Source organism: Onychostoma macrolepis, chromosome 15 (genome assembly GCF_012432095.1).
Source record: "Onychostoma macrolepis isolate SWU-2019 chromosome 15, ASM1243209v1, whole genome shotgun sequence".
In the NCBI taxonomy this organism is placed as follows: domain Eukaryota; kingdom Metazoa; phylum Chordata; class Actinopteri; order Cypriniformes; family Cyprinidae; genus Onychostoma; species Onychostoma macrolepis.
In genome coordinates this window covers 11281885-11299876 of record NC_081169.1, presented here as the reverse complement: position 1 = coordinate 11299876, position 17992 = coordinate 11281885, and the positions used below count along the sequence as shown (strand labels likewise).

The following is a 17992-nucleotide window of genomic DNA, read 5'->3' as shown; positions in this document are numbered from 1 at the left end:
TTATAAAGCATTTATTAATCTTAGTTCATGTTAAATTTAACATTTACTAATACATGAGTAAAATTAAAAGTTGTTTATATCATTATTTAATGAAACTGAGCTGACAAACTTTAACAAACAAAATTCAATTCTGTTAAAGTCAGTTCAACGTTGATTCAGTGATGAATGCAGCGTCCAGCTCAGTTCTCTTCTTTTCCAATAGTGTCTGTGCAATCAAATAGACAATATAGCCCATCTCATCTCATGGTCTCTGCTGCCATTTAGGGCTATTGTGGTCATCTCTAGGTGCTAATCCACCCTCTGGTCTGGATACAGACTGGGTTCGTGTGATTACGGTGAGCATCTGATCTGGATGCAGAATGGACCTGGGGGCCTACGGTGACAGAGCCAGTGCAGTGTTAATAGAACTGGGTTAATGGTCATACCTCCTGGTTCTAGTAAGAACTCTAGCTGTTGCAATTTGGACCAGCTGGAGTATTACAATAATCTAGCCTTGAAGTCATGAACGCATGAATTAACATTTCTGCATTTGACATCGAGACCATATGATGTAATTTAGATGTATTTTGAAAGAAAAGTTCGGTTTTACAAATATTAGGAATATGGCTTTCAAATGAAAGATTGCTATCAAATAGCACACTTAGGCTGCTAACTGATTATGAAGAGCTGGCAAAGCAGCCATCAAGTGTTCTAGTTTATTACATTCAGAGGATTTTGGTCCAATAATTAATCATAATCAAAGCATCATAATCAAAGTGAATATTGGACAACATACAAGCATATTTTATAAAAGTGGCAAAAGCTGTATAAAGCAAAAAGTGTGTAGAATGTAAATTTGTGGCATATTAAAAATGGAACTAGAACATCAAATTGGATTTGTAACCTTTTTGTAAAGTTCAGTTACCACAGTCTGACAACTCATTGCATTTATTTTCCTTATTAAACACAGGCCTATTATTTAAATCAGTTGAAAGTCTCTTTTTATATGAATGCAAGAAAGCACAGCTAAATGGCTCCATCTAGTGACTGAAAACGGTTAGACATGTTGCATTGTAGTTAAATAGTTTCTCTAATTCAGGGGTGTCAAACTCAGTTCCTGGAGGGCCGGAGCCCTGCACAGTTTAGATGCAACCCTAATTAAACACACCTGATCCAACTAATCAAGTCCTTCAGGCTTATTTGAAAGCTACATGGTATGTGTGTTGGAGCAGGGTTGGAACTAAACTCTGCAGGTCTGCGGCCCTCCAGGAACTGAGTTTGACACCCCTGCTACCAATCTAACTAGAAAAGTTAACATTGACTGAAGATTATTAATGATAGGGTATATAAATGTTGGCTATATATTAAAAAAACTCTTCTATAACTAAAATATATAGGCAGAACAGATAGTAATGTTAATGTTATATTAAATTAAATGGTCATCATCTATAGTTCTCTGCTTTATGTTGTCTGAGCATGATTATGTCAAGAAGTTTAAGTTTAGGTAGAGTGTAAAATTGCAGTTTCAATTCTTGTGTTCCTTATTTTAATATTAGGGCAGTGTTAATATTTTAGGGCAGATCTATTGTGTCAATAACTTTGTTGTAATGGGATACAGTGGCAAGAAAGCAGTAGTAATACTATTGGTTGTTTAGTGGACCTTTAGTTTTTAAAGGAAGATCTTTATCCTGTGTTGGTAATTCACACAGGTCTATAACATTGGCACCTCAGTGTGGAAGTTAGACCAAAAAAAGTAGTGGTGCATGGCCTCATTACCCAAGCTTTACAGCAGTGCTAGTTCGATTTTGAAATGTTGCAAGTGTGGAATGTTGCGTTAAAAAATACATTAACATTATGTGTAGAGTGAAAGGCCATATGGGACACGAACAAGTGACATGGGTAAGTATCAAAGATCACAGACCAGACCTGAACCCAGGGAAGATCACAATGACTCATTTTCCATCACCATGACACCTTGACTCCACATGTTTGTGACTCAATTCTTCTGATGTCCAGTTAAACAGATTTTTGTTCAATTTCTGTAAGATTAATAATTAAAGTTCTATATAAATAATATAAAGTTCTTAAATGTTCTTATAAATGTGTATTTGTAATACACATATATGCATTTGTCTATTATAATATTCTTTTTAAAGCCTCTTTAAGCAATGAGATCAAGGAGCTTTTAGGTTTTTTTTTCTTTTCTTCTTATTTCTATTCTGTATTATTCTATACTCGTGGTAGGCTATTACTCCCCCACCCCCCCACCCCTCCCCACACACACGCGCGCGCGCGCGCGCGCGCACTACTGATGGCTCACCGTGGGCTGTGCACGTTCTCTCATGTCCTGCGTGAGAACTTAGTGCGCTTATGAAGAAGAATGAAAAGCTGTGGAATAACGCATTCAACGCATTAATATGTAAGACCTTTTACACATCTTCCTCATAAGATGTCTTCATACGTTAGTCTCTTCATATTTTTATACGTAGTTAATATATCTGACAAATCGTTCGGTGAGATGTTCACTTCAACTATGAGCGTGAAGCAAGCAGTTTTCGCAGAAAGACAGCTCATCGATTATTTAAGAACTTACTTAGAAAACGAAATACAAAGACTTGACGATATTAAAAGGTAAGGAACCGTAATTTTATCATTTATAGAAATGTATTAAAGCCGTAATTAATTCATTAAGCAATAGGTACAACAATATTTGGACATGTATATTTTAAAAACCATGCCAAACTTTGCTCAACGAAGCGAGCGAATTTCTGCTTTCAGTTGTGTTTTTTATTGAATCAAATAAATACTTTTCAGTGTCATACAAGTCATGTTCTGTTCAGATATTAGCATTTTGTTGTTATTTATTTTATTTTTTATTTTATTAGGCCTAATATAAAAATTAAAACGACAAAATTATAAAGGGGCATTTCTGTATCATGTTGTTTTGTTAACATTACAACTATGCCACCACTGAAGCTGACAGATTTTGTTGTTATTATGTAACGTTTTTTTTACAATTAAAAAAATTGCAACCAAGTAATAATTCTTTGATGTTTTTTAGATTCTTCTCAAGAGTCACATCATTGCACAGTGGGATATACAATGAGCCATCAGCTACCATAGCTAATCCAATTGTTGCATTTAAACTGCTCAAAAGACTCAAGTCTGAATGGATGAATATTGTCCAGAGCAATGAAGCCGAAGAAAATCTTGACGGTAGTTTGCTGACCTTCACACACATACGCATTTCAGAAAAGCCTTGATCCACAGCTTCAAAACTGTAACTGTAGCTTCATTTTTTCACTGTATTTTGGCTTGCTTCTCTCACTCAGTTCTACCCCTTCACAACCCCATTTACTGTTTTCGTTAAGCCCTTAGGGAGGGCTACAGGAGAATGGAAGGCAGCTTACCCAAGCTGGAAGACCTTCAGGGAGCAGCACAGGGGCTGATGAGACTTCAGGATGTGTATGATCTACGTGTGGAGGGGCTTGTGCGAGGTCACTTCCAGCAAATCACAAATGGAAATGCTGTTGATATTTACAAACCTCCTGTGTCTGATACGCTATCTGGGGATGATTGCTTCCTTGTTGGAAAGGTAGGACACACTGTCTTATTTCCAGTCTGCAAAGCATAGCATGGCATTAAAGCTAATCATTTCTTATTTGTCTCAAGCTTAACTCTCTCGAAAAACACTACTGCCCACACTCTCAAAGTTTGGAATGTGTTGTGAGTCGCTGGGAAAACCTCTGGAAAAATGTGTTCAGAATATGTTCCCGTTTGAGCTTAATGTTACTTCCTGATGTAGATTCCATACTGCTCAATTTTGTTTAGTCACTGGGTGCCTCTTTTGTGGTGAATACCATACCAAATGATTTATACTTTTATTCCTTCATGCAAAAAGAAAAGCTCTGTTTTGTTGCCTTCTTGTAATAAGTACCATCTGTTCTCTTTACCACCACCCAAACATCTACCATATGCCGTTTGGCCAACGACTGTCAAATTATTTTAATATTCATAAAGTAACACATTGAATAATCAGTGACTAAATGGTTTTTGACTGAATTGTGTAAGAAGCATTTTGAGTCCACGTGTCAGATATGTGGGTTGTCATCATCTTTTTCGCTTTTTCCATGTCATATTTGTTATGCTACATCTGCTTGTAGGTGGCGTATGATTCGGAAGATTACTACCATTCTGTGCAATGGTTTGAGGAGGCAGTTCGTCTCTTTCGAGGAACAGAATGGAGTCCAGAAAATGAAGGCACACTTGAAGATGCCCTTGACCATTTAGCTTTCTCTCATTTTAAGGTATGGTACTTATAAAATAAATATGTTTACACCAGGTATTAAGATCCATCTAGATGAGTGATCTGATCCAGTGTAGACAGGGTCCTAAACAGTTTGTTAAATCACATTTGGAGGTAACTCATGTGACCACATTATAAAACTACAAAATATAAAAATATGAATTCATAAAACCAGAAACCCTCCCCTCAAAATCTGGCCTCACAGGAGATACATTTTAAAAGCAGATGTAAACAGCAAAGTGTCTTGGCTGACCACTTGTGATTGGATCACTCTGTGGATTTTAATAGTAGGTATAAACAGGGCCAAACATTCTCATTTTATGGATGCATTTTGCAATCTATTGAAGAATTTACACTTGTTTACTATTTTCAATGTTTTTTAGACTGGAAACATATCTTACGCCCTCAGTCTCTCCCAGGAACTATTGCTTCATGGTAAACCTCTGCAGTCTATCAGCCAACAGCAATGAGTGAGATATTGTGAAAAAAGCCAAACAGATCAATTTATTTTTAATTCATAAATAAAGATTAATTTAAATATTATCAATATATAAAATTCTTTATCATATTTCATCACAATGCAGTTTCAGTCTTGTCTTCTAGATCCTGTGAACAGTAGGGTACATTTCAACGTGGAGAAGTATGAGAAGCTCCTAGATGAAAGTCCGCCTGTTACAAACCAAAGCTTGGTTTTGAAAAGGCCTGACTCCACCTGTCTGAGAACCAGGAATGTCTATGAGAAGCTGTGTCAAACAAAAGGTTCTCAGGTATCATTCCACACTGTGCTCCGCAGCTTGTGATTCAAACATTGTAGTGTTCACCATTCATCAGAGGCTATGTCTTGCTATTCAATACCATCTATTCTTGGAAGTATAAGCACATATGTTAGCAAAAGAAAAGTATTCAGACATTGCCACTCAGAAGTAATTTCAAAGTTCATTGCAATTTCTAAATGGAGTAACTTTCACTGAACTTCCCCTAAATAACTTCATATGATTCTTATCATAAAAAGAGAAAAACTCCTCAGAGGAGTTTGATAGAATTCCTCCCATGACAGTATGAAGAATATTGCACAGCAGTGTACAAAAGTGAATTACGTCAGATTTGGATCATGAAGAAGGTCACATGAAACAATGACCTGCTTTAAATGTTAAGTGTGTAATTTCTGCACAACTAGCAGAGGTGGGTAGAGTACCCAAAAACTGTACTCAAGTAAAAGTAAAAGTACTCGAAGAAATATTTACTCAAGTAAAAGTAAAAGTAATAGTCTGAATAGTTACTTGAGTAAGAGTAAAAAAGTATTGGATAAAAAAACTACTCAAGTAGTTAGTTACTAGTTACTTTGGATCATATGCTGAATGTAGTCTATTTTTATTTAGATATATAGATATTTAGATACATTTGTATACACACACACACACACACACACACACACTGCCGTTCAAAATACTTTTTTTTAAAAAATTTTTTTATGTAATTTATTTCAGTGATGCAAATCAGAATTTTTATCAGCCTGATTTATTATCAATGCTGTTCTTTTTTAGCTTTCTATTCATAAAAAAATCCTGAACAAACTGTCACAGGTTCCAAAAAATAATAAGCAGCAAAACTGTTCCCTGTTGAAAAAAACAGCATATGCTGGTATGGTATGTTTTGAAGCATGGGATGCTGGTTTGAGCTACATTACTCTGAAAACTGGAGTAACAGCTGATACAAATTCTGATTTTCATCACTGAGTTAAATTAAATTATATTTTAAAGTTTAATTATGTATTATAAATGTATATAACCTCTGACACGGAGAAGAGTGAAAACTCCTCACATGACCGTTACAGAACATTTGAACATAACGAAACAAATGCACTTCTTCCGTCTGTTCTGCAAAATGTAAACAAATGTAGCCTTTATTTCTGCAAGCGTAAATATTGTGAAAATATCCATATTAATTGTGTCTAGGCAAGGCATTCCTCCTGGAACTAACGCAGGTTTGGCGGGTGTTTATTTCATACTCTGTCACAGCTTATTTAATGAATAGTTTATACATTGTATTTAATGTATAAGGTACATGTACAACAAACTGGTAATGTCATAGTGGTATCGTGTACTGTAAGCGAATCTATACCTGTGGAACCGACAGCACACGCGGTGTTCGCCTAATAAAGATCTTCATAGCTAGCAAACCATAGCCTTTGCAGATTTGCTTTCAACTGACTGTAGATCCAAATTCAGATTCTTCAACGCTCTTGATGTTACAACTCTGAGTGAGAACCGTTTCAGACGACTCAGCGCGTGCGGCAGGGAAGTGAACGAATCATTCAAACTGATTCGCGAACTGATTCATTGGTCTGCCAACTGGTTTGATCAAGCCTTCGAACAGAATTGACTCAAAAGAATGAATCATTCGCGAACGGGCATCGCTCATTCCCCAGAAAAAAGTAGATGGAGCGCTTAATAAATTGAAGGATTTTTAACTTGTATGCATTAAGATAAAGTAAGGAGAGGAGCGTCACCACAGTAACGAAGTAAAAGTACCGTTTTTCACTAAAATGTACTTGAGTAAGAGTAAAAGTACCCATTTTTAAATATACTCTAAAAGTATTAGTTACCCAAAAAATTTACTCAAGTAAATGTAACGAAGTAAATGTAACTCGTTACTACCCACCTCTGACAACTAGTGGCATCAAGTGGAATTTCAGTCTGTTTTTTTAGGCTACTCAATCATGTTGGACAATGACAACACAGGCTCAAACAATGGTGTAGGCCTACTTGTGAACTTGGTACTTGTCTGTATAATAATAGTTTCTTGTATAATACTTTACTTTTATAATTTACTGTATAATTTACTTTCTTTTTACAGCCAAAGCATTTTGAGAACCCCAGGTTGTTCTGTGACTTTTTCACCAATGGCAACCCTGGCCTACTTCTGCAACCAATTAAACGAGAGCTAATCAGCCTGCACCCTTATGTTGTACTCTTTCATACCTTTGTCACCCGAGCTGAAGCTAAAAGCATCAGAGAATATGCCGTTCCAGGGGTAAGTGCCTTTATGTGGAAACACACAATATTGTATATGCAATGGGTATTTAACCACGATGTAGAAGTAATTTGTTTCAAATTAAACAAGGCATCACTAATGATGCAGCATGCTGTCTTTGATATTAAGTGCAAGCAAGAATGAGTGAATTTGGACCATAACTGGGATGTTATTAAGTCCTTTACATTACTTAGATCATTTTTGGTTTGAGGGATAATGGTTGGCAAAGACTAGAGCTCTCACTTATTGCCAGTTTTTCCTGCTTCCATTTTCTTCCATTTTCTGTTCATTTCTGAACAATGCATTTTTCACTCACTTTTTATCTTACTGCTTAAACAAACTATGTATGCCAGTTACTGGCCAGCTCAACATGGAGAGACTCTTCAAAATGTCTGTATGAAGCCAGTTTCTCAAGAGATTCACAAACTTTTGTGTGCTAGTTTTTCTTTCTTTTCCAGGCATATTTAACCACAACATAAGCCAGCCTTAAACTGAGCTGGAGAGAAGATGAAGAGCACATTACGTGAATAAGTCATGCGGTCGGAATCAACTGTGCTCACAGCTCGTCAGTTATTCCACCCAGAGCGTTTTTATTTTTTTTATTTTTGTGGGAACAGACTGAGCATTAAATCATGTGTTTCCGTCCTTTTTTGTGCTGGATTAAAACTCCCTGCTAGTAGTTCTTTTTTTTTTTCTTTTCTTTTGGGAATTCTCACATAACAGAAAATGCAAGGGATCGTTTTGTTTTGATCCTGTCTATTTGTACTTTTTCTAAGTCTCTGTCTGTATCTCTCTGTCTCTGTCTGCATCTGCATCATTTATATTTATATATTTCATGTTTTCCTTCAGCTCAGAAGATCAGTGGTGGCATCAGGAGTAAATCAGGCCACTGCGGAATATCGCATCAGCAAGAGGTACAAGTATATATATATATATATATATATATATATATATATATATATATATATATATATATTAAGAAAACAGTTAAATCAGCTTATCTGTATTGTAGTGAATTTTGCTTTCGCCAACCTAAGGAGGCGAAATAGTGTAGTGATGGGTACTCGCGTCACAGATGACATTATGATTTTGGATCACGTGTCACTTAAGGTGTGGTTATGAGTACATCACATAAGAAAGATTGGTGGGATACCTAACTTGTAGAACCTTTACGGCATTATTAACACAAGAAAGACACAAGTGTAATAAAATAGATTTTATTAACAAAAGATAGACAAGAGTAATCAACAACTACTAAATGAATAGGAATGGGAAATTAATAAAGTGCATAAGATGCGTAAAATGCAAGTGATTATGTTGGATGTTGCTATGTCAGAGCTACATTATCTGGAAAGATAAACTGTTGCTACTCCGAAACAAGTAATGTGAAGAACCTTATTATGCATCAAACAAATACCTGAAAGATTATTTGTTATCAACTGCAGTCAGCTATATAACATCTGATATCAATTAGAAAAATCATATACTGATAATACACAACAATGCCAAGGTTTCTGGAAGAGGTTTGGATAGGTGATAGTTACGTTCTCTGTGGTGAGTGAGCAGTCCGGTGGCGGTGACTTCTTCCACTGGTTGTGCTGGTAACAATGCAGTGGGGAAAGGAGCAGGAATCCGTTTCGACAGCCTTGAACATGAAGCGCTGGAGGATGCTAATCTCCTGGAGCACCAAAGGGTCCTAAAATCTGGAACATGCAGATGTGGCCCGAGAGTAGGTGCAGAAGGTCCTTAGCCTGGAACACGCAAGCAAAGGAACTTTGGAGTGAAGGTTTGCTCACCAGAGCTTAACCTTTTTGCAAATATCTGTGTGTCTTCTGCCTCTCTGGGATAGAGATCCAGAATTTGGTCGATCCGCTTTGTCTCTCTAAGATGGAGACTGCATCTGTCGTTGTCTTACTGGACGAAGACTCTGAAGTCTGATGTGGATTATCTCTTTCCTTGCAGGCTGGAGGCTCAGAACGTGGTCGTATCTGTTGCTGCCTCAAAGCTGGAGACTCAGGACTTGGTATCTGTTATTGCCTCTTCCCTCATGGGCCAGAGGTTCAGAACGTTGGTGATCTGTTGCAGTCTCTTCCCTTACTGAACTCAGACTCAGAACGGGTTGTTTCTGTTGCTGCCTTCCCAGTAATAGGACTCAGACTCAGAACAAGGAGTGTCAGAATCAGAATGAGCTTTATTGCCAGGTATGTTTAAACATACGAGGAATTTGTTTTCATGACAGAAGCTTCCACAGTGCAACAGAATGACAGTGACAGAACAAAAACACAGATAATAAAAAAAATAAAAAATAGAACAAGTAAATAAGGAATAACAATATACAAATTGACAATTGTATGTACAGGTATATTACAACAGACAGTTTTGTATGTACAGGTATATTACAATAGACGGTTTTGTATGTACAAATATATTACAATAGACGGTTTTGTATGTACAGGTATATTATGTGCAAATTGAAATGTAGACTAAGTATGTGTTTTAGATAAACAAGTGTATAAATAGTGTGTGTTCCACAATTATTGTCAAGTGTTCATGAGATGGATTGCCTGAGGGAGGAAACTGTTCCTGTGCCTGGCTGTTCTGGTGCTCAGAGCTCTGTAGCGTCAACCAGACAGTAACAGTTCAAAGAGGGAGTGTGCTGGATGTGAGGGGTCCAGAGTGATTTTGGCAATCCTTTTGCTCACTCTGGATGAGTACAGTTCTTGGAGAGTAGGGAGGGTTGTACCAATGATTCGCTCAGCAGTCCGGACTACCCTCTGAAGTCTTCTGAGGTCAGATTTGGTAGCTGAGCTGAACCAGATAGTTATTAAAGTGCAGAGGACGGATTCAATGATGGCAGAGTAGAACTGTTTAAGCAGCTCCTGTGGCAGATTGAACTTCCTCAGTTGGCGAAGAAAGTACAACCTCTGCTTGGCCTTTTTAACAATGTCTATGTGAATGTCCCACTTCAGGTCCTCGGAGATGGTGGTGCCCAGGAACCTGAATGACTCCACTGTCGTTACAGTGCTGTCCATGATGGTGAGTGGGGGGAGAGCAGGGAGGTTTCTCCTGAAGTCCACGATCATCTCCACTGTTTTGAGTGTGTTGAGCTCCAGGTTGTTAAGACTGCACTAGATAGCCATCTGCTCAACCTCCAGTCTGTAAGCAGACTCTCCATCGTCCATAATGAGGCCGATCAGTGTGGTGTCGTCTGCAAACTTCAGGAGCTTGACAGAGGGGTCTTTAGATGTGCAGTCATTGGTGTAGAGGGAGAATAGCAGTGGGGAGAGAACACAGCCCTGAGGAGCCCCAGTGTTGATCGTATGGGTGCTGGATGAGAATTTTCCCAGCCTCACTAGCTGCTGCCTGTCTGTCAGGAAGCTGGTGATCCACTGACAGGCGGAGGTGGGCATGGAGAGCTGAGTTAGTTTGGGCAGGAGGAGGTTTGGGATGATAGTGTTAAAGGCCGAGCTGAAGTCCACAAACAGGATCCTCACATAAGTCCCTGGTCTGTCTAGATGTTGCAGAACATAATGCAGTCCCATGTTGACTGCATCATCCACAGACCTGTTTGCTCTGTAGGCAAACTGAAGAGGATCCAGCAAGGGTCCAGTAATATCCTTCAGGTGGGCCTGCACCAGTTTTTCAAATGACTTCATGACCACAGACGTTAGAGCCACAGGTCTGTAGTCATTTAGTCCTGTAATTTTGGATTTCTTTGGGATGGGGATGATGGTAGAGCGTTTGAAGCATGAAGGGACTTTGCACAGTTCCAGTGATCTGTTGAAGATCTGTGTGAAGATGGGGGCCAGCTGGTCACCACAGGATTTCAGACAGACTGGTGTAACACAATCTGGGCCTGGTGCTTTTTTCCTTTTCTGCTTCCGGAAGATCTGGCGCACATCGTCTTCGCTGATCTGAAGTGTAGGTGTGTGTGTGTGTGTGTGTGGGGGTGCTGCTGGAGGTGCTAATGGTTGTATGGAGAGGTGTTCAGAGCAAGTGTGGGGTTTTTTTTCATACCTGCAGTAGAACTCACTCAGATTGTCTGCCAGCTGTTGATTCTCCACAGTGCTGGGGGATGGTGTCTTGTAGTTGGTGATCTCTTTCAGACCTTTCCACACTGATGCTGAGTTGCTGGAAGTGAATTGTGATTGGCTGTTTCCATCAGAGTGGGGGACATGGTGTGGCTCACCCTTCTTTCCTCCTGTGGAACTTATTTGCATAGTCCAAACACACATTTAGAAAAGTGCCACTAAAGTTTTACCAGTGCATTTCTCACTTACCAAACCACAACCATAATACCTTTAGCAATGTTACGAACACATTAAGTCCAAACATGATGGAAAAAGATTGAACTGTCATGCATGCATTCTTTTGTTCATTAACAGCTGAGTTTGTGTAAGATGTTGCACTACATGTCGCTGTCACTGAGAATACTTATTTATCTGAATAAGTATAAGATGTGTGTGTTGTAGTTTGCATCAGTTTAAGGTTTGAGAACATAGTTATGAATGGATCTGGATGGAACTTTGTGATATCTCTTTCTTTCACCCACTGTTGCTGCATCCAGAGGTCCTAAGGAATTTTTATGGCGGTCACAGGCCAAAACCTTAGGAATCAGTCTGTTGGTGGGTGAAGGGCAGAAACTGCATTTTGACCAATAAGAAGTCCTGTCCTTCCCGAGCTTTGTACCAAAGGTCTTCTTCTTGCGCTCTAAGAGGTGTCTGGCTGTTGTCCTGGGATCTTTATCTGATGCCGTTGGACAATTTGCTTATGTTAGTCCACCAAGATCCAATCAAAATGTAGCAAACCTTTGTCCACTATAGTGGTCAGAGAGGGGCCCCGCCATAAACTGGGCCCTGGAATGTGCTGTCCACTACAATATGCTAGTGTACTACTAAACACTTAAAACCAACATATCTCAATGGTAAATAATACCAGTAATAATATATCCCATTTCTAATAATATCCCATTTTTATTCTTGTTGTACTTCCTTAAAGTGTAAAGTGGCTCTAACATTACAATTTTTGTCAATGATCTTTTAGTGCATGGCTTAAAGACTCAGCCCATGGAGTTGTGGGCAAAGTGGACCGGCGCATCACTATGGTCACTGGGTTGAATGTGCAGCCTCCTTATGCTGAATATCTCCAAGTTGTAAATTATGGCATTGGAGGACACTATGAACCTCATTTTGACCATGCCACAGTGAGTAACAAGAAAGTTTTTACTCTAGATTTTCCAAAACATTCATGTACGAAAGACATTTTCAAAAATTTAGAAAATCTAAAGTGTTTTTCAATGCAGAAATTTCCTATTGATAATTATTTTTGTATGTACATTGTGTGTCATGATGCATACCCACTGTGGATAATGTGATTTTTTAATTTTTTTAATGGCAGTCTGACTCTAGTCCATTGTACAGACTAAAAACTGGGAATCGTGTGGCTACGTTCATGATATATGTAAGTAAATAATAGTTCACCTCTTGATTGCTTACTTTTTTAATTGAAAAAAACAGTATCTTGCCAATTTAGTTTGGACTGATAAAGTGTGAGTTTTGGAAGCACTGAACAACTTTTTTCCCTTTTTAGCTGAGCTCTGTGGAAGCAGGAGGATACACAGCCTTTATTTACGCTAACTTCAGTGTTCCTGTAGTGGAGGTATAGAATCCCATACATCATTCTCACAGTCAGATTCACTCAAGACAGAACACAACCAGACTTTACTCTGCACAGCTTTCAGAATGCTATTCCCTGCAATTCTGAGTGATAACAGATTGTTTGCAATTGAGGTCAGACATTTCATTGGATATCCTGTTACAACAAAAGCTTTAGGGTTGGGAGTCAGTGTTGTTTCAATAAACGAACTGTTGAAGAAACCTGATAGATAGCTATCTAGAATTTTGAACTTTCACCTCCTGGCACTCATGTTTTCACCACCCACTAAGGGGATTTTATCCCAGCACAACCTCTTGCAGGGGATAAAAGGAATATGACTTAGAGGTTCAGGATTTTGGCTATTACATACAAAGTCAAATAAGCATTTAGACTACAGAATATAACTATATAACTATATAGAGATTTTTTGCTTTCTTCTTAACTTATGTTATATGATTTACAGTATCGACTGATAGGTTGCAATGAGTGTGTTTGTCATTTTCATTTTTTATGTGATCGCTTTCCAGAATGGTGCTCTCTTTTGGTGGAATCTTCATAGAAATGGTCAAGGAAATGTTAACACTCTTCATGCTGGCTGCCCTGTTATTGTTGGTGATAAATGGGGTATGATTGTTGTATCACATGATGTCTTGTTATGTATCATATATTATATCCAAAGCCACTTAAGCCTGGTTTATACTTGACGCGTCCGCAAGTTCGCTTGGGTGCGCGCGCCAAATATGACGTCATCGCGGTGTTGGCGGAAGTTCGCTTTGAGAGCGCGCGACGTCGTTTCGCGTGGCGGTGTGCACGACATTTTTTGTAACTTTTCGCGCAGCTCCGCTTCCGAATATGCACGAGTTCTGAGCGATTCTAGCCGAACGTGCACATCTGTGCTGGCATTTGTGTGAAACAGAAGTTTGATGTTAATTTCAAACTCCACCAGGTAACTTTTAACGCTTTGAGGGAAAACAATGAAGAGTTTTTTTTTTTTTTGCATACTTTGTCCAAGGCTTTTTAATTCAAGAACGTTTTATTTTTATTGTATAAAAATATAATTAGAATTCATGTAGACACTATTTATACACTTTTTGCTTAATAATATGCAAAATAACCCAAAAGCTTAAGATTATTTTAACCAGTTCATAAAGAAATGATTAATTCATTAACTCATTCATCACACGAGAAGCCTTGTACCGGCAAATGACTTCTTCTCACCGGTGATTCCCGATGGTTTTAGAGGAAAATTACTCCTCGTCGCCCCCTATCGTTTCAAAGAATATTTCAACGGCGAACGCGTCAAGTATAAATGCCTCGTCCGTTTGGGGAGGTGCGCGCGCAGTCAGCGGAGGCTCGCGAAGCGGAGCCAGGCGCGAGTATAAACGAGGCTTTACACTGCATTCAAAGTATACATTTGTTAAGTTAATTTGATATAAATTCCCTGGAAAATCAAACCCATGAATTTGGCGTTGCTAGTGCCATACTCTATTAATTGAGCAATATGGAATGCTCAAACCGCAGGTAATAACTCCGGAAAAGAAGCGTGGAAAATTAAAACAGAAAAAAACAACAACAACAACAAAATCCAAAAACAAACAAACAAACAAAAAAACAAAACAGCAAAATTGTGAAGCTTCAATTAAAAGTTCTGCTATTATTTACTTATTTCCTGTCTTGTTAAGCTAAAAAACATTAAAGATGTCCTTACATGTGCTATATTCCAAGACATATGAAGCCTTATATTTTCTGTAAGAAACATACCAATATTAACCAAATTTATCACTGTCTTTTCTTTTCTAGTTGCCAATAAGTGGGTTCATGAGTATGGGCAGGAGTTCCAACGTCGCTGTAGCCTTAATCCTGAGGAATGAAGAAAGCAATAGACCATTTAAACTACAAGAGTCAACCCCCTTAAAAGGAGTAACATTGGAAAGCGATGGAATTAAAAGCTGAAGAGGGGGGAGAGATGTCTGCCTTCATGAGTGATTTGAGACCACAGCCTTAAGGAGAGTGACATGGATAATTCTCATGTCTGTCTAAAGAGCACAGGGAAATAAAGAGATTGCCACAGTGCAAGTTTGTGCATGGGTTAAAGAGCGGTTTGGCATACAGCCCTAAGGGCAGGCTGACCTCTTCTTCCTGCTTTCCAAGATAAATACGAGAATTTTTGATGAAAATGGAAACTACAGATGTTTACGTGCATACACACACACACACACACAAAAAGGATAATTTGCCCACTTTGATGGTTTTTTAAAATTTTGACACACTACTTGTGTCTAGTGCAAATCTGGTACAACTGTAAGTTGTTTATGGTTGCAAAGTAACTCCCATAAACATTGTAAATAAATAAATACCATAAGCAAACATTTGCAAACACCTTTGTCATAATATTAATTCCAGTTAGATTTTTGTGTGTTACATAGAGAAGGTCGAGTCTAAGGCCGAGAATTAGTGTATGGTTTTGCAGATTTGGTGTGTGGTTCTGGTGTTTGAGTGTCAGGTTTCAGCAATTGTGTGACAAGTAAAGATTTGGTGTGTAAGCAGTTGAAAAAAAAAAACACTGTAAAATAAAATAAAAATAATTTCATCACAATCACAAAACAGTATCAGTCAGAACATTTTTCTCTGTTTGTTGAGTCTGTTGAATTTACAACAAAAGGAAATTAAGAGTGTAAAACTAAAACTGAAATAACGCCACAATTCTTACCATAAGCACAGTTCATGTGCAGCCTGATTTTTTTGTGCTCGTTGACAATTTTGCCACTTGTACATGGACAACAGTGCATGTGTGAGTGATTTCAGTCAATGAAGTATACTTTGAAAGGCTTTGGTGCTTAACTGCACAGTAGAATGGAGTGGAATGTTTAAAATGAACTATATATTTTCATGACTTTGAGTCCAAGGAGTTTTTGATGTAGCTGTAACAAAGTGTCCTAATCAGCTGTGACAGAAACTCGCGTGCGTTTAAAAAAAGAAAAATATTCAGCTGCTTACACACATTTTCAAACCTTTGCCTCTTTTTTTCAAAACTTTACACACAAATTCAAGAATTGCACGCACAAAATGAAAAATGCCTCACATCTCTTGCAAAATGAAGCACTGCATTCAAAATATCACAAACACATCTCAAAAGCAAATATTTGCAAACACCTTTGCCATAATATTAATTCCTGTTAGATTTTTGTGTGTTACATAGAGAATTGTGTGTTGTGTTTTGCAAAAAGTGTTTTATGAAATTAAAAACTGAGTCTAAGGCTGAGAATTAGTGTATGGTTTTGTAGATGAGTTTCAGGTTTCAAAAATTGTGACAAGTAAAGATTTTGTGTGCATGAAATAGGAAATACATGAAATAAGGAAAATGAGAGAAAGGAGAACATGTTATTACATGTAAGCACATGTTGTGAGATTAGTGCCCAGAAGAGAAATCTGAACATATTAGCCACACACACACACACACACACACACACACTCATATATATATACATGAACGTGTAGAACCATAATGAAAGCTGCATCATGTGTTTTGAACAACTATATTTAGTGACTGTACTAAAAACCTACATAGTGAAACTATGGGTATCTTTTGTGTGGGTGATCTAAAGTAATGTTCCTATGATATTTCATAATAAATGAGTTTTTTGAAACAATGCTTTAGTAAATTCAAGGCTTCTTTATAGAAATGAACACAATATGCAAAGCTTAGAACATTGGACAGCCTGTATTACAAATAATTTTGTGTCTCGAGTTTTCTGAAGGATCTGAAAATGGTGACAAAATTATTGTTAAAAACTGTAATTACAATGTTTAATTGTTTGGGAATTGAGGATACTAATTCTTAAAAGTTTTGTTAGCAAATTATTGCCCAATCTCACTAGATACAAGACTTCAGATGCCCATCAGTCGGTGTGTCATCGTTGTCTAATTCTCCTTTTCATGATGGGCCATACATGTTCAATAGGAGACAGATCTGCTGGCCAGTCAGTCACATGCACATGTGTCTATGAAACCATGCTGTTGTAGCACATGCAGAATGAAAGCTGGCATTGTCTTGATCTAATGACCATGGACTTCCCATGAAAGACTACATCTTGATGGCAGTATATGTCTCTGTACAATACCAATATATGTTTTCACGTCAATGGCACCTTAACACATATTCCAGTCACCCATGCTGTTTGCTCTGCTGCTCCCCCATACCATGACAGACGTGTGCTTTTGCATCTGTCGCTGATGAAAAGTCTGGATGGTCCCTTTGGTCTTTGGGACCGAGAAATCGACATCCATTTTTCCCAAGAAAGAAGTTGAAATGTGGACTCATTTGAGCACAACACACATTTCCACTGTCTTTTTGATTATCTGAGATGAGCTCTTGTCCTGAGAATACGGTGTCATCACTGCATAAAATTGATAGCTTTCTCCTTGAGTAACAGAGCAGGCGATTCCGTTTCTAAACCATCCCGACTGAGTTGTCAGCTCACATTTTTAAGCTATCCAGCGCCTGGCCCGCGACCCCGCTGGCCTCTTCTCTGGATGCTGTGATCCTCTTTGTCGCCCTCCAAAAGACCAAACATGCAGCCAGGCTCTGTGGCTTAGTTGGTTAAAGTGCCTGTTTTGTAAACAGGAGATCCTGGGCTCGAATCCCAACGGTGCCTCTTTGCTCTGTGGGTTCTTTTTTGGACAGGAGGCCCTCGCATTGCCTCTGCTTTTCGAACCGCATTCCAATTGTGCTGAGACCCAAGGACATTGCCCTTCCAGCCCAACCAGCGTGCGACCTCACTGTTATGGACTGGCACAAGCCCGGAAGAAACTTTTGCGCTAGGCTCTGTGGCGCAATGGGTGGCGCAATGGATAGCGCATTGGACTTCTAGATTGCCGAATGAGGCCATTCAAAAGTTGTGGGTTTGAGTCCCACCAGAGTCGTGGCTTTTGGCTTTTTGTTGATCCTTATGTTGCACAGTGTTGCCATCAGGCAACAGAAAGTTGTGAACAATCTCTTAAGCTGTCCAGCCCGTGAAC

General features: G+C 38.5%; 1 protein-coding gene across 6 annotated transcripts; it reads left to right on the top strand.

Annotated features, from left to right (window-relative positions):
* The first annotated feature begins 2287 nt into the window (after positions 1 to 2287).
* p4ha3 (prolyl 4-hydroxylase, alpha polypeptide III) lies at positions 2288 to 16584 on the top strand. 6 transcript variants are annotated; one of them, XM_058745467.1, is made up of 13 exons: positions 2288 to 2398; positions 3041 to 3195; positions 3351 to 3574; positions 4143 to 4286; positions 4669 to 4720; positions 4889 to 5052; positions 7142 to 7318; positions 9281 to 9519; positions 12362 to 12521; positions 12716 to 12778; positions 12908 to 12976; positions 13501 to 13597; positions 14774 to 16584. In XM_058745467.1, exons 2-13 carry the CDS (start codon positions 3153 to 3155, stop codon positions 14842 to 14844), a joined length of 1503 nt encoding a protein of 500 aa, XP_058601450.1. In that variant the 5' UTR covers positions 2288 to 2398; positions 3041 to 3152; the 3' UTR covers positions 14845 to 16584. The 6 variants fall into 6 exon arrangements, 4 of the variants coding, with proteins under 4 accessions (XP_058601450.1, XP_058601448.1, XP_058601449.1 ...); XM_058745465.1 differs by having other exon boundaries at positions 2301 to 2610; XM_058745466.1 differs by lacking the exon at positions 9281 to 9519 and adding an exon at positions 8168 to 8232 and having other exon boundaries at positions 2301 to 2610.
* The last annotated feature ends 1408 nt before the right edge of the window (positions 16585 to 17992 follow it).

Coding starts and splice junctions, on each gene's coding strand:
- p4ha3 (XM_058745465.1), top strand. CDS start 2,429: ATGTCTTCATACGTTAGTCTCTTCATATTTTTATACGTAGTTAATATA. Junction 4,287..4,668: donor TAGCTTTCTCTCATTTTAAG/GTATGGTACTTA, acceptor AATGTTTTTTAG/ACTGGAAACATATCTTACGC. Junction 4,721..4,888: donor CCAGGAACTATTGCTTCATG/GTAAACCTCTGC, acceptor CTTGTCTTCTAG/ATCCTGTGAACAGTAGGGTA.